Source organism: Morone saxatilis, unplaced genomic scaffold, assembly GCF_004916995.1.
Source record: "Morone saxatilis isolate NCDOM2014 unplaced genomic scaffold, NCSU_SB_2.0 Contig3, whole genome shotgun sequence".
In the NCBI taxonomy this organism is placed as follows: Eukaryota; Metazoa; Chordata; class Actinopteri; family Moronidae; genus Morone; species Morone saxatilis.
Window position 1 is genome coordinate 1,461,342 of NW_023339873.1, and position 15,679 is coordinate 1,477,020.

The window sequence follows — 15,679 nt, forward strand, 5'->3', positions numbered from 1 at the left end:
GTGTTAAAGGCTGTGATTTAAACTTCCTGGAGAGATTTTAACGTGCTGTTTTTGACGTGCATCTTCTTTATACTGATGTAAATGTGTAAGTTTAGTCTAATGTTAACGTAGACCGTAGGAACAAAGTGAAAGACGGTATAGTTCGCACACTGGTGGCGACGTATACGCATTGTTCTGGTCAGTAAAATATCTAAAAGCATCTGAAAGAGTATTTCACTCTAACAACATTAAGCTGGTAAATAAACGAAGCAGGGAACTGTACAGTATTTAAAGATCTGTAACAATGCTACAGAGGAATCTTTCAGGTATTTCCTTTTGGAAAATTAAGAGCCAGACTGAAAGGAAACGAGAGCAGCTTCGTAAATGTGCGACGGTGACTCATTTGATTTTGGAGACTTGATTTCGAAGAGGAGGTGGTTCCACTCCACGAATGAGTCCTCTGTAAAAGCAGTGTCCTTATTAATACGTATCTGTTTCTTTTCTCAAGCTCAGGCCAACAAAAACGTAGTGTTGTTATTAATGTGCACTTTTATACAGTAAATTAAACCAACAGTTGGATAAATGGGTGAAAGCAGCCGCACAGAAGCCTGTTTTTATTACATTTTATACTTTAATGCATCAGTAATCATTCCTTAGCTGATCGGTATTGGCTGTATTGATCGCGAAGCTGAGTCGGATCCTTTTGTTTCAGGTAGCCTACAGTAAGTTTAAGAGTTGGTTGAGTAGATCCTGTTAAAGTCTGTCCACTAACAGTTGATTTCTGACCTGAGCTGATAATATGTAACATCAAATTACACTGTAAAGGCATATAATCTGTATTGTGACATTAACAGTGCCTGGAGAAGTGAGTATACTCTTAATATGAACAGCTGTGAGCGACGTGCATCAGAAGGGATTTATAGGAGAGTTGTCGACTGAAATAAGTGGGTGTATACCTGCGTTATACCCGCCAATACACCGCTGGATATTGCCTGAAAAAGCCTCTAGTGAATCTGGTCTGAGACAAGTTTTGTCGACTGTCAAACGTGTGGCGATAATCCGATATGAACTTTGACTGGATTTGCACCGAGACACGTCCTAACTCTACGAATGCCTCGCTCTTCCTGTGCAGGCCGACGTGGTTGGAGCATCTTGTGCAGCGCGTACGCAGACCGGAGAGAGAGAGAGAGAGAGAGAGAGAGATCGTCGCCGTTAATGACACTGTAATGACACGTGACGATTGAAGTTTAACAGAATGGGTGTCGGACGGACTTTGTTACGTTACAGATTGTTTTAAACTTTCTACCTTTGCCCCGTCAGTCATGTGTGAACGGCAGCAGCGTGCCAGAGGCCAGGTGTGGCGTTCTGCATTACGTCAGATGGTATTTGTAGTGTGTGTGTGTGTGTGTGTGTGTGTGTGTTTTGTGTAGGTGTGCTCCCAGTTTTGGTCCTGTCGCTCATCGTCGAGGTTTCTGACTGTCGCACCACGGCGAGGCGAGGTCCGGTCCGGAGCGGAGATATCTTAACATCCAAAGTCTCCTGTGTTTATGACTCTTGTGCCGTAACTGCCTCCTCCTTATCAGCTCTCTTCTGTGTGTGTGTGTGTGCTGTGGTGTGTGTTGTGTGTGGTGGTGTGGTGTTGTGGTTGTGGGTTGGTAAAGTTGCTTGATCATTCGTCTCACTGTAAAACACTGTAACGTGGGTACCACCCGTGAATGGCCATGCACAGCCAAATTAGACGTGCTGTCAGATCGGGCGCGCCGAGCGGTGTCGAGTCGAGCGGGCTGCAGACAGGAACTGGTCTGAGAGAGGGCGACGTTCCACCACAGATAAAACAGGGGCTACGAAGTAAGTCTTGAAGCATATAGGGACTGCGTGCGACTCACGGATTGATCATAGGCAATTCTATGTGCCATACTTTGAACCATGCCTACATTAGTGCTGGGACCTTCATCACGCTTAATACACAGATGTAATACAGAGTGAAGCACACTTAGGATATAAGGATGGATGCCTAACAATAATGCCGCTCTCAAGTCTTTATGTGAGGTTGTCGAGTAACATAGTAATAAGAACATAAGTATTAAGACCCGTGATTGAGCTACGTTTGAGTGCACGTTGGGGCCTGGGTGTTATTGTGCACGTAAAGATCAAGCGTCCGTTTTTCTTCTGTGACGCACGAGCTAGCGCGCAGGTATTCGCGTCTCGAGGTAATAGATGAGGCCCTATGGGATGGACGTTATCTATCTGTAAAATCAAGAATGTTATTTTCCAAACAGGGGAGCTACAAAGACATCATTAAGAATTGACTGAAGCACATAAAAGGAAACTGAGTGCTTAAAGTTGCCAGCACACTTCGTGGTGTGATGTCTGTAAAATGTCTCAAGGAAACCCAGAGACTTTGCAGTTCTATTTCATGAGTCGATTTTATATCATTAAATAAGACTAAAACAAATCCTTAAATTATTCAGCCTGTGAGCCACTGGCAAACCATCATTTTTGTGCCATTTTTTTACATTGCAAATTAGCTATAAGATCCTTAAGATATTTGGCCCAGTCAATTTGTCGGTTGATTGGATTAATGCAACCCAGTCAGCTCTGGAATCATTATTGATGAACTGTACACACGAGCACACACTTCAAACAGAGTTTGATATTCACACATCTGTTCCCACATCTGCTGACCCGTGTACTCGAGAAGAGTGGAACATGCAAGAGAACTGGAAGAAGATTGTCCTTTAAACGAGAGCTTGCAGATATCTGTCGTTGTATCTGCTGATTTATTATCCCAACAAACTGTCTGCAGAAGCCTGGTGTTGTGTTGTCAGTCTGCTGATACAAGGGACCAGAAATATACAGTGTAAAGACGCTGGCAATCAGAGAGTTTTAAGGCCTTTTTTGCTTGAAAAGAATGAGGATAAAACGACGATTAATTAATTTTGATGTATCAGTAGAAAGATGTTTGTGGGGAAATAACAGGTTCACATTCTCCAGCAAGCCTGCTTCAATAGTAGAATCACTCCTTTGGGTGTCTGAAATCTGTCTACAATTTAACATTTTTTCCAGCATTTTGTCTTTTAGAGTCTTTTTTTAAAAGAAGAAACTGTCCAAATAATTTCTGAAATGTGCAATATTTTCTGCGTCCTTTAGGTCCTTGTGGACACAAAAGACTTCTGAGGAGCGTTAGGTGACGGCTTGGGAAACTGCTGAACCTTAATACAAAAATTAATACAAAATGTAAACTGCTACCAGACAAACGTTGAAAATTATACCAGCCAAACGAATAACGAGAGTAAAGTCAGTGTCTTGTGCGGGCTGAAAGCAGAGGACCGGGCCACCGTCAGTATTCTTAGTGCTAGTTAACTCGATTATAAGATAGTGATTTAATATAAGTAGTGTGGAGAACTCGAATGGTAATCAGCTAATAGTGCAGCCTCTCATCCTTAGTGTTTAATATCAGCGTAAATAAGTTGCGCATAACTTAAAATATATTCTTCCTGGAAAGGTAACAACTCTGTTATTTCAGATTTGCGCGTGAACCAGTGTGTCATTGATTTCTAGAGGTCTCTCCGGTTCTGCTGCGGTTGGGGTGCAGTTAAATGGAGAAAGCCACACATGGGGAAGTATCGCCGCAGGACGAAAGCTGTAAGATTCAGATCTCTGTGTGGTGCGTGTAGTTGTCTGTGTGTCTGGTGTCTGGTGTTGTCTCGTGTGTGTGGTGTGGTGTCTCTGGTGTGTGTCTCTTTGTTGTGTGCTGTGTGTCTGTGTGTGTGTGTTGTGTGTGTGTGTGTCCTTTGCGCTCTGCCTTGCCTTGTACTTTTGTGACGTTCCTGTCGACGCAGCAGCCCGTCCCTACTGTCTTCCATCGGCCTCCCCTCTTCTTCCTCCTCCTCCTCGCCTCCTCGACTCTTCACGTCCCTTTCCGTGGCTCGACCCCTGGTGGTTCGCCGGTTCTTTAATCCCACCCTCCCTGAGCCTGTGTGGATGTCATCTGCTCTCTTATGTAAGAGGCATTGGGAGGGGAATGGCTTTGACCAGCCGCCGTACTGCTGCTCTCCCTCGTGTGTTGTGGTGGCACCGGAGTGGTTTCACCATTTAGCCGGCTACTCAGAGAGCAAGAGAGGAGAGAGAGAGAGAGAGGGACTGATGGTTGTACATGGGGATACCAGTGCCCCTCTGCACAGGTAAGTGGAGCTGGAGTCACTCTGTGTAAGAGGAGGGAGGATGGTTGAAGTTTTTTCCACTGGTGGCATTCAGCAGCTCTCTGAATCCTCGGTGTTGCCGTTGGTGATGTAGCAGGCGGAAACTGAGAGTCGCCTGCTGATGATGAATCTCTTCCTCGCTGCTAATCGAGGCGTACGGAGTCCGTTTGATCATGAATGAAGCTGACGGGCTGCGTTAAGTCTTCCACAGATCGACAGTTGAATCAGGAGGCAGTGTGTGTGCGAGGATAGTATTTTAAATAACTGCTTGCTTAGTTAAAACCCTGGTGATGTAATGTTTGATTATAACGCTGTTCTGTCTCACATTCGACCTTTTATCGAAGCATTGCAGCTTCTGCCATTCGGGTATTGCAGTTTGGAAATATTGCAGTTCGGATAACGTTAACTGTGCAGCTCGACTCAAAATGTAAAAGTGCTTTACAGTCTGAAAGCATACGACACTGGAGCGGCAACTCACGATACTTTTCATCATCGATTAATCTGCTTAATCATTTTCCTGGTAGATCAATTCATTGCTTTATGTATGAAAGTGGAGGTGACGTCTTCAAATGTCTTGTTATTTCTGACCAACTGTTCACAAACAAGCTGCAACAAGAGAACTGGAGAATAAAAGCTCCTAAAAAAAAATCATGCAAGAGCAACTTTTCTGGATGTTTGACGGCTGCTGCCCACCATCGCCATCACCCCAGGAGTGAAACCCGACTGTAAGAAGGCGTCAAACAGTGCGTACGTCAGAGCTGCTCCGCTGTAAACCATTAGCCGGAGATTATCTCAGAGTGAAGGTGATTTCAGAGGCGCTGGCCTCGCTTTGTCGGGTCTTTGCGAGGCTCAGCGGCGCTCACAGAACAGGTGTTACGCTGTCAATTGGCAGTTTTTATTTTGTTTTCACCGAGGCTGAGACGCTGGTGCGACCCGCTTTGTATGATAATTGTGAAAGGCAAAACTATCAACGTGGGCAGGAAGTCAGAAGTTGTGTGCACCCACTGTCTCAATTAAGGTTTTTCTTTCAGCCTCAGATTTATTTTTACCAGCCGCCGTCTTTCAGATTAATGGCGAGCTACCTGCCAGACTCGCGGGTGAAGGAGTTAAAAGTAGCAGCCACCGATCAGACGGATCAGCTGGAGGTGTTTTCTCACCCTGCTGACGATACCGATGCCCAACAGAAGGTATCGCACAGATCAGTAACAGCTGTGTGGTTCTGAAAGACGAGACGATGAGCCGTGTTGATCTACGCGTGATCCGTTTGGTCATGAGTCAATCTGGGCATCTAGTTAAAGTAAATATACGTAATTATGACTTAGATTCTAGTTTTGAGACTGTTTAGGGCTTTAACCAATCATTAGTTTCATTATCGATCAATCTGTCAGTTAGTTTCTCCTCTAATTAATAAATCAGTCATCAAATATGTTAGAAATAGTGAAGAATACTGGATATTTAATTTAAAATTATATAAAAGAGAATAAAGCTGCTAATGTTAATTTACTTAAATGACTCATTGTTCTTTCAGTCAACTTATCGATTAACAAACTTATTCTTTTATCACTATACATGTTGTGGTTAAATCTACGTCTACTACGTTTAATTCAAGCATCTGTAGAAAGCTTTTTCAAGTCAACCATGTGACGATATTCAGTATCTCCATATTTTAAATTCACCACAATAAACTCATCTGATCTATCTAACTTAGGGCTTCCCCCAAAAACATGATGCTGTGAGTCATCAGTGAAGAAGAACTTTTCGTCTGTTGAATCTCGGCACTTTTGTTTATTAGCTGCGTCCTCGTACACAGAGCGACAGCGCGGCTGTAAACTTTACAAACCAGCCAGCGCGGCTGTAAATTTTACAAAACCGACTCTCAAAAACGACCAACAAAACCTGAAAGCTCTTAGTGATGGAAAGGACGGAGAAGATCAGCAAGCCAGGAGAGATGTCCTGGGTTCACTGCAGATTTCTACAAAAGAACGAAAGAGCAGGATGCACACTTGTACGTTCCCTTGACGTTTTCTCATCCACACGATGTCTAAGAAAAGCACTTAAAAACTCGCTAGCAGCCGGCACGTCCACCGGCAGGAAACTGCTGTGATGTTGGAGTTTAAATGTAGGCATAAGGCACAAACTAGTTGAAGTCCTTTGTTTTGAGCAGACCCGATTATCGTGATTTGACTCGCGTACAAGCCCGCGCATAATATCGCGGTATGGTCGCCGGGCATCCCTACGTGATAATATTAAAGTTACTAAGCTTTCGAGCCGGCAGAACGACCATGGCTCTACACCACGCACAGTAAAAGACAGGACACATGGAGAGATTATGAAGAAAGTTTGGTTTATTCTACTGCTGATAAGTTTGGAATGTCTTTTTCTTAAAAAGGGAAGCTTAGGTGTAAAATATGCGGTAAATCAGGAAAAAAGAGTAGAACGTTAAGGCTGTTTAGGAACTCGTGCTAGATTACATCACAGTGTCCAGGTCGATGATATATCTCCGCCAGACTCGCATCACACGCTCAGCAGAGGTCGTCTAACTCGCAGAATGGAGCGAGCTACTCCGCAGATCGTGTAATCACTTTCTAAAACGGCAGCATGGATATGAGATGGGACTCCGCTGTGAGCCTTCACATGGCTTATAAAAGCTTTCACTGGTCAGTCGCCACATGCTCAGCTGTGTGTGTGTGTGTGTGTGTGTCCGTGTCCTCTTTGTCCACTGCCGGACATACTGTACGACTGCCTGTGTGACTTTGACAGAGCATTAGAGAAGCAGCCTGCAGCGTCTCATTCACGTCTTATTACATAACCTTTTTTTTTTTCTTTTTCTTCGTCGGCCTTCGTGTCATTCAGCCGAGTTCAGGATCTTCGTCCTCTGCCCGACATCGGTGTCTTTGGTTATTGTTGCCTATCTGAGTTGTTAATTAGCAGTTAATGACAGAAGGTAACAAAATAGGTGGATTTGAAATGACTTCTCTTAAAATAAGCTTCAGTCCATACCTGCTCCTCTATAAGTAGCGGGTTGATGGGTTTTAAAGGTTGATACTGATACCGGTCGTGTTCTGATCTATCTTTGGGGATGAACGTCCGTTAAGTTTGGCGCAGACATTCCTCGTCCCCAGCAGATAAATCCTAATGATCTTTAACGTTTCGTCTGACACATCTAACACTTCTGCTCAGGGCGAGGTCCATTTAAAGCTGAATTCCCTTCAAGCTAAGGAATAAATGGACAGTATCCGCACACTGGGTTAAAGTTCCCATGAAAAGGGTGCAACCCTACCAGGTTTTCATCAAACAATTGGCCAACATCGTAATGCAAAGAAAAGCCATTTAGATACAACATTAAAGATAAAATGTTAGGAGGAATCCAGTCAGTAACGGATCAGAACACTTGAAACGGCTCCATACGTTGCTTAACCAATCACAGCACCACAACAACACTTTAAGGAAACACACAAATAGCCGTCAAGGTCATCAGAAAGCAACAATCAAAATGACTAAACGCTCTATTTAAAGCTCCAGAACAGCTATTAAATTGACCTTGCGGTGAGATTGTTTCCTCTGAAAGGACTGTGAAGATCAGCTTTTAAGACAACATGCGTCAGAGCAAACTTCACATTATTTAAAGTTTTCTGATTTTAAAACTTGTCTTTGTTGGTAGTTGTAGTGTGACGATCATCACAGCCTTTTAGTGTCTCCGTTAATCTCCAGTAACATCAGACGGGTCCTCGTTCCCTCTGACGGCTGAAAAGAAATCTTCACTTTCATTTTCCCAACTATTTCCTCATGGGCGTGGTCCAGAAAAGTGAGTTTGCAGTGACTTGTTGTGGTCGTCAGCGGCCTGAGCAGCCCGGTTTGTTAGAAGCTTTTTTAGACGTAATCAGCAGCAAACACAGCTGCGGACGTTTCCTCAGCTTCCTCCCACTGTGGCGGCGCCTCACCGCACACACAACCCGCTCCATTGTTGTGGGCAGACGCTGGTGTTTGTGGTGTGTGTGTGTGTTGAGTGTGATGGTCCGTTGGCAGGTAAGACGGCGGTGTGTTTGTGTACTGTAACCAGGCTTCAGCTGAGGCCTAAATACATCCCATGCTGGGAAAATGAGGCTGTCTGCTGTGGCTGCACAGGTTTGTTGTGATACTAATGAAATGCTGGAGGAAGGTGGACTGACACAGAGCTTAAAATAAAAGAAATAGTCAGTGTGGATGTTGTTTCCTTTGTTTTATTTTTGCTTTCATGATCTCAGTACCAAGAACAAACACATGCCTGTGGAGCTGCATGATAATGGCCAAATGAAACCCTCTTGTAGTGAAAAGATAGAAGTTTGTCTCATTTAGAGTCTATTTATTCATCATGTCTTATTTATTTGTATATTTATCACTTTTAAGCCTCCATACATTCACAGTGTCATAAAAACTAATAAACTCCTCAATCTCAATCAATTTAAAGGGACAAATGGAAGTGTTTTTTGTTTTTTACATGATTACCACCTGATTTTATATGAATTAAATATCTCCGTCTCCATATCATCAAATTTTTCCTTCAAAAAACTGTTTCACTTCTGCAAAGCTGTCAATTATTGTGTGGTTAATCATTGTGCCTTCAGTGAACCGAGAGCACTCTGAACGGACGTCTGATGTGATTGTGTTAACCGCCTGCCCCCCCCCACTGTGTTTCTCCCAGCAGGGCTATGTCCTCGGCAGCCACCACATCTCCATCTGTGGACAAAGTGGACGGATTTTCACGGAAGTCTGTCAGGAAGGCCAAGCAGAAGCGGTCGCAGAGTTCGTCCCAGTTCCGCTCTCAGGGCAAACCTATTGAGCTCACGCCCTTGCCACTGCTCAAGGGTAAGAGGGGGGGAAGGGGGTGTGTGAGTGTTGATGGTGAGGGAGGCTGAAGGGGTCGTAACCCAAACACTAACATGAACTTGCAGCTTCAACAGATCACAGATAAGAAGAGTTTCACAATTGGAGCTCGTCTTGCTTCATTAGGCGCAACTTCTCCATTTAGGATTATTGAAGTCAGATAGGGTTGTCTCTCTTTCAGATACTCAAGTTAGATTTAATGAGACACTTTCTTCTACCTTGTGGAATAGATATTGAGTGCTTCGTCATTCATGCCTCCACTCCCGCTTAAAAAGAGCAAAAGTTACTTTAAAGCACTTTACAAAGTCAGCAAACAACCTGATAGGGCAACAATGTGTGTAACAGATCGGAGAGCACTTACAATAAAAGGTGACAGGCCTGCTGTTGAATGACCTGTTAGCTCCAGCAAGTTATAAGGAAGCTAAGTAGAGCGGAGACCTCAATGTACAATCACTAAAGGGAAAACAAAAGGAAATGGGTTTGACGCACAGCTGTACTGACTACAATAGAAACCTGTCTGTCTCTCAGATGCACATAAACCACAACAAACATGATTGAAACACCTCCTGTGTAGATGAGCCTTTACAGGAGAGCAGCGTTAAACTGATGTTAACTGAGGTGAGGTCTATCTTTGGACAACCACATAAAGAAACGCTACCAGAGTCCTGATTGTTTATCACCTCGGATGGCAGAATTTGTTAACCTCTTCAAGGTGGACTTTTAAGGGTTCTCCCCAGTTTGAGTATGAACCTTTATGTGACAAATATTCTGCATCATTCAACATCTCTGAAACTTATATAACAACAGATTTAGTGTCTCTTTAAACTTATAAATCTTTAGCTGCAGGACATGAGCCTGAATACATAAACCCGCCAGGAGCTTAGAGCCGAGATAGACCAGTTGATATGTTCTTCTGTGTTTGCCTCGTGGTGTCAAGACTCTGCAGCAGATTTTTGACATTAACTTCACCTCTACCCCAGCTTGTCTTTTAACATGTAAACCACGCACAGAGAGTGTGTTTGTCTCCTGAGAGACGCCTTCATTAAACTCTGTGCCCAGAAATGATTGTGAAACGGATGCAGCTAAACTCGAGCCAGTCGGTTTCCTGCTTTGCTCGTTCCAGAGTCGAGCTCTGTCTGCGTGTGCTGTCAGTGTTATTGTTGTTGTTGCCCGCTCCTCTGCCTGCCTGCCTGTCTGTCTCTGTGTTTCAGCTACGTGCCTAGACAGGTAGATCACGGTGATGACACAGGTAGGTCAGTGCTGCAGTCTGTCGCTGTCACTGACAAAGAGATGAGATGTCTTCAATCAGACAAAAATGTGTATATTGTTTATATCCTACACCAAATATGCTTCTTAAGGTCAGAGTTTTAAACTAAGGATACCTTACATTTTTGGCTTGTGTCAAAGCAGTAACTAATTGCAACCCCTTCTTATCACATGTTTAATACAGTGTGTAATAACAACATTTCTGAATGAAATGAAAGAAACGCAAAAAAAAAAACACAATTTGTGCTGGAGAACATGTTTTTTTAGTTCTTTTGTATTCTGTTAATCCACGTAACAGCTGACCTAGAAGTAGATTGATTTTAAACAAGTTTTAACAAGTTTTGTGATACTTGTTATTATTGGGCGCTGGAGACGGCAGCAACCTCCTGACACAATGCCATGTTCACATATCACACTGCAGGTCAAGGTGAATTGGGCGATGTGTGGTATGCAGTTGGGCGTAGTAATACACAATGAGACACCAGCTCACATTTCTCTTGTGTAAATACAGCGGTGGCGTGGTTTGGTGGCGACAGCAGGAATGTTGCCACACAGAAACCAAACACATCCTCCACCTGAATTTTTTTAACCTTTTCCTGGTTTCTTCTCAAGCCGACGCTCCGCCCTGCCGGCTCCTAGAGGGAGCAGGAGGGGGAACCCGGAGCTCTCTCCCTGTTTATGTGCTAAAAATGTGCGTGAGTGTTCATGCTCTACTTACACTTGTTGTTCTTATGTAAACATCTACCAGCACACAGCAGCACACCTGACCTCCACTCGCACACACACACACTCACTGTTGATTACATTAACTGCAGACATCATTAGTAGAAGCACGCACTGTTTGATAAAGAATTAAATACCGAAACAACATCAGGCTTGTTTGAGTTGTTACAAAGGCGGAACGGAGGTTCCTAGAAAGCAGATTGCCTCATTTCTCTTTTCTGTACATCTACATAAACAACTATGACTGCATTATTATAGAAAGAATATGCAAAATATAGTTTCACAGTTGAAAAGCTAAATAGCTTTTACTCTACTTCAAACCAATACATTTGTCTCAGTGCAGTGTTTTTCAGAATAGTAGTGACTCTTTTTTTTTTGGGTCAACTATTTTGTAAGCTATGCACAGGATGTGTAATCTCTTCCATTTGTTTTCAAGTACACAAAGTCTCATAACTGAATAGTTTGAAATCTACCTTTACATGCATGGACAGCTGTTAACTCTTTGTGTGAAGCCACCTGTGATTTTCATATTTGTCCAGGTAGCAAACATTGTGTGTTGATGCAGAATCTTATACCTACTCAGGCATTGTGTTTTGGTAATTACAGACACATGCCTTTAAGATTTAATAATAGATTTAAATGATAAAGTTCTTCTTCCTCCTTGAAAGGTCCGATCCCGACTCACAATGTCTGATTTTTTTCCCTGTCGTCTTATCTTATGTTTGTCTGTGTTCCCAGAGATTGTCAGTTTTTAATTGCAGTCGAATGGTGCACATTAGGGCTGTCACTTTTTATTTAGAACTCAGAATACCATTCACATGTGAGGAAAGTGTTCACTGTGACGACAGGCCGTTGCTTTGTGCTGCAGCCGAAGGGGGAAGGTTTATAAAATGCACTCTCACTCTGATTTGTTGCTGCACTGTTGCCTTCTCAGTAAGTCAGACAACTGTTGTAAGTGTAAAATAGGAGAAAGTAGTGAGCCGTGAACCGATAAATCCTGACACCAAACAGTTAGAGATAATATGTGGAAGCATTTCATACGTCACACCGGAGCAGGAAACATTGCAAATCCCCTCATGAAACATTACAGCAGCAACAAATGTGAAGTCACCTCTGAGTGTCCTTACAATCAGACTGAATTGCCATTTCATAATCACTTTAAATTGATGAAGACATAGTAGATGATGATTCAGAGGTCTGGAACCAGTTAACCTGTTACTTTTTGACTCAAATTATTTCTTAATCATTCAAACTTTTCATGGAAAACAGCTGAATATCTCCAATTTGGAAACAGTAACAGCAACTCTCGTGTTAATTAATTAAATGATCTTCTATCAGGGCTTCCCTCCTAGAAATAAAACCTACTACAGTATTATTTCTTAATACAGTTTAATTGCATAGTGAGTTTCCCAGCAACCGGTGTCCAAGTGTACCAAAACAGTCCGAATGTGCTTTCAGTTCTCGTCCTAGCCTATTTTAGTCTTTCATGGTCGTACTGTATTTATCTGCGACGAGCCGGCACATGGTCGTTCTTTTTCAGCACCTCCCTGCTTCAGTTTCACATGTTCACTTCACATTCACACAGCTCCACACATTTCTCACCTCCTCAGTACAATCCCAGTCTGCTGCTCCTGACCGCCGGGCAGCCCCACCGGAGCTCAGCCGCTCCCCCGCGCCGTCGCTTCAGGAGGCGGTTTTAGTTACAACAGAGTCAGACTGTCCTGAATTAGTAACATAGTCAAACACGTCACTGATAACAGATTTCATTGCTAGGTGTTATTCTCTGTCTACTGTTGTCTGTTCCTGTGGAGACGTACTGTACATTATGAAGCAAAACACAGTGCTGACAATCCCGTTTCTTTTTAAATCATGGCTGTAGTGCATCAGTGGTGTGTTCTGTCTGAGGGCGGTGGCGTGGCTGCGGGCTGAGGGTCTGTTCAGAGCAGATATGAAAGGTTTTTCCATTATTTCAAACTATAAGCTCATTTTTAAATCTGCACAATCATGATTAGAGAGCTTCGGTTGGCGGGGTCTGCCACTTGGTTGCCAGACTATGATTGGAGGACTTTGAGGAGAGACTTTGGTAAGAAAGAAGTTTTACTGAGTTTCAGTTCTGGAGGGTTGGCACAGTATGTAGAGTTTCACTGTACGATAACATCTAATATATAATATATCTCTGTTTTATTCTATACACAAATATTATATTCCAAAGAATGAAAAATGTAGAACAAATGTTTTATCATAATTTCACAAAATATTATGTCTTATATGTTTTACAAGTATGGTACCGTAGAAAATGCTCACAGTATGATAACTGTCAGTTTTCATACCACAGTATATCATCGTATCCATACAACCGTATAGCTAACTGATACAAAACACTCCTCCTTTCCATCCATCCTCCTTTCATAAACACTCCTCCTTTCATAAACACTCCTCCTTTCATAAACACTCCTCCTTTCATAAACAAACCTCCTCCTCCATCATACAGTCTAAAACTGGCTAAATACTGATTAAAATCAGGACCCATCAGTTCAACCAGACATTTGAGGGCAGCTTTCAGTATCTGCAACGCTGGTACATTTTGGTATTCTATGCCTGTAGCACACAGGTAGAGCTCTCCTTTGTGGCTGTTAAAGTGTGATGGGAAAGAAATTACGACCAAGGCTGCAGGTTTTTAAAACCATCTTTCAGTGACTGGGTTCAGCCAGACGTTTCTCTTCCACTGATACGGGGTGGAAATAGTTTTGACACTCGAAGTGACGCTTGTTGTTGTAAGATGAATGTGCCAGTTTTAACTGCTTAACAGCGTTTTGCTTAATGTTACTAAATATGAATGTTGTTATGTACTGTGAATGGGCCTTAACGTTAGCTGGTATCCACTAATAAACTTAGGAAAAGTGGTAACATCCTGAAATGGGAACACAATCCTGTTAGTTTTGAAATGCTTACTTGTTTTGTTTTTGAGAGTCAGATGAGACGGTGGAAACTTTTCGCAGCCTGTACCACAGTGATAGCTGCTGTGTAGAGAATTAGACTCGTTCTGTCTGTAAGCACATGTTCCCTGAAGATGCTTTTGTGTCCTTTTTTGGTTCATCCTAAAATATCACAGCTTGTAGCGGAGCAGGACGGTCTCATTTATTTTCGCAGAATTTGGATCAGGAGGATCACAAGACTCCTAACCTCTGAGCCTCCCTCCACTCCCCATATACGTCTGTGCAAACCAAGTGAAAGAGCAAGGATTAAGTTCGCCCTCTTCCACTTGTCTGCTGTGAACCTTAAGCCACAGATGAACAGTGCAGTCTTTGTGCTGAATGGTAAACCACCAACCAGTATAATTTTAATTAATAAATGAAATCAGGCATTGTGGGCAAACAGAGCCAACCTCAGATGACCATAACACATGCCTTCAGGTACTCCACAATGACTGCCTTTTGTCGTCTCTTTCACCAACAGGCTCTTCTCGCTCTAATCTCTCAGAATTATATAACTGCCAGGGAGATGTGTATTGGGCAGCGCTGTATTTTTATTAACTGGCTGGCAGTCTCTGAGGCCGCCCCGAGGCTCGACCCATTTGGGAATGTTTTACACCAGTGTTCAGAGAAAGAGGTCGCGTTTATATATTTCTGTTTTTCAAGATTTTTACTGTTTTCTGAGATTAGTTTTTTGTCTTTTACAATTTAATCTTTTTATTTACCCCCATGATGCGTTTTTGTTGTCACTGTAGATGAGATATTCTTTGTTGTTGTACAGTTTTAGTTTTTTTTAACACACACACACACGTTTTAAACTATCTCTTTTGAAGTCTTGTTGCTGCGTGAGGTTTCAGGATTGTTTTTATATAAGAGACACAACAGGTATGTTTGATTTATAGGATGCTTTAAAAACCACAACTTCCTCTGTTTTTCAAAAAGGATTTCCTGTTTTCCTGCTTTCTATTCATTTTTTTAATACCCGTAGAGGATGTTATCATTTACTGTGGCAGTGTGGATGTGATTCCTCCTATTTTTTTTTTGCATTTCCAGACCACAACTTATCAAAAACAAACCCGTTCTCCTCTTTGTCCTTTAACCTTTTTCCTGGTTGGGATGCATATTTTTTTTTTTACTCTCTAATGGAGGGAGCTGCTTTGCTGTACTTCTTTCCCTCCATTTCCATAATCTCTCTGTGTTTACCTCCCGTCTTGAGGTACACATGTACGCAGCAGCAGCAGCAGAGGTGGGCGTATATCTGGACAGCTGTACTCTGCTAGCAGACTGCAGAAGCGCATCATCAAGATGCACAAACCACATCTTTTCCTCCTCCTCCTCCTCCTTTGTTCCGCCGCCGCCACCGCTACACACGTTCCACTCAACACTATCACAATAACTTTATCCTCTCCACTTTCAACATATAAACAAGCATTTCTGCCATCTTGTTTGGTGTTATCCTAGTTTCTAACAGCTATGGTAACGTATCCTCTACATGTTACAAGCACCAGCAGCAGGCAGCCAACAGGCAATGGGTCGGGCGTAATTATCTGGACATTGGGCTGTACTTTTGCCTGGTAGCTAAGACTGCAGAAGCGCGAATCATCCAAGATGCACAAACCCACAGTTCTTTTCTACTCCTCCTTCCTTCCCCTCCTCCTCACTCCTCCTCCTCTC

The 15,679-nt window shown here is 42.9% G+C and overlaps 1 protein-coding gene across 1 annotated transcript in view; it reads left to right on the top strand.

The window, feature by feature from the left end:
* ppp2r5eb (protein phosphatase 2, regulatory subunit B', epsilon) overlaps positions 1–15,679 on the top strand; it is a gene marked incomplete in the record, with an annotated part of 57,932 nt that overhangs the window by 1,567 nt on the left and 40,686 nt on the right. Inside the window, 1 exon segment of the mRNA XM_035673571.1 lies at positions 8,863–9,026. Coding sequence (XP_035529464.1) covers positions 8,863–9,026 — 164 coding nt within the window.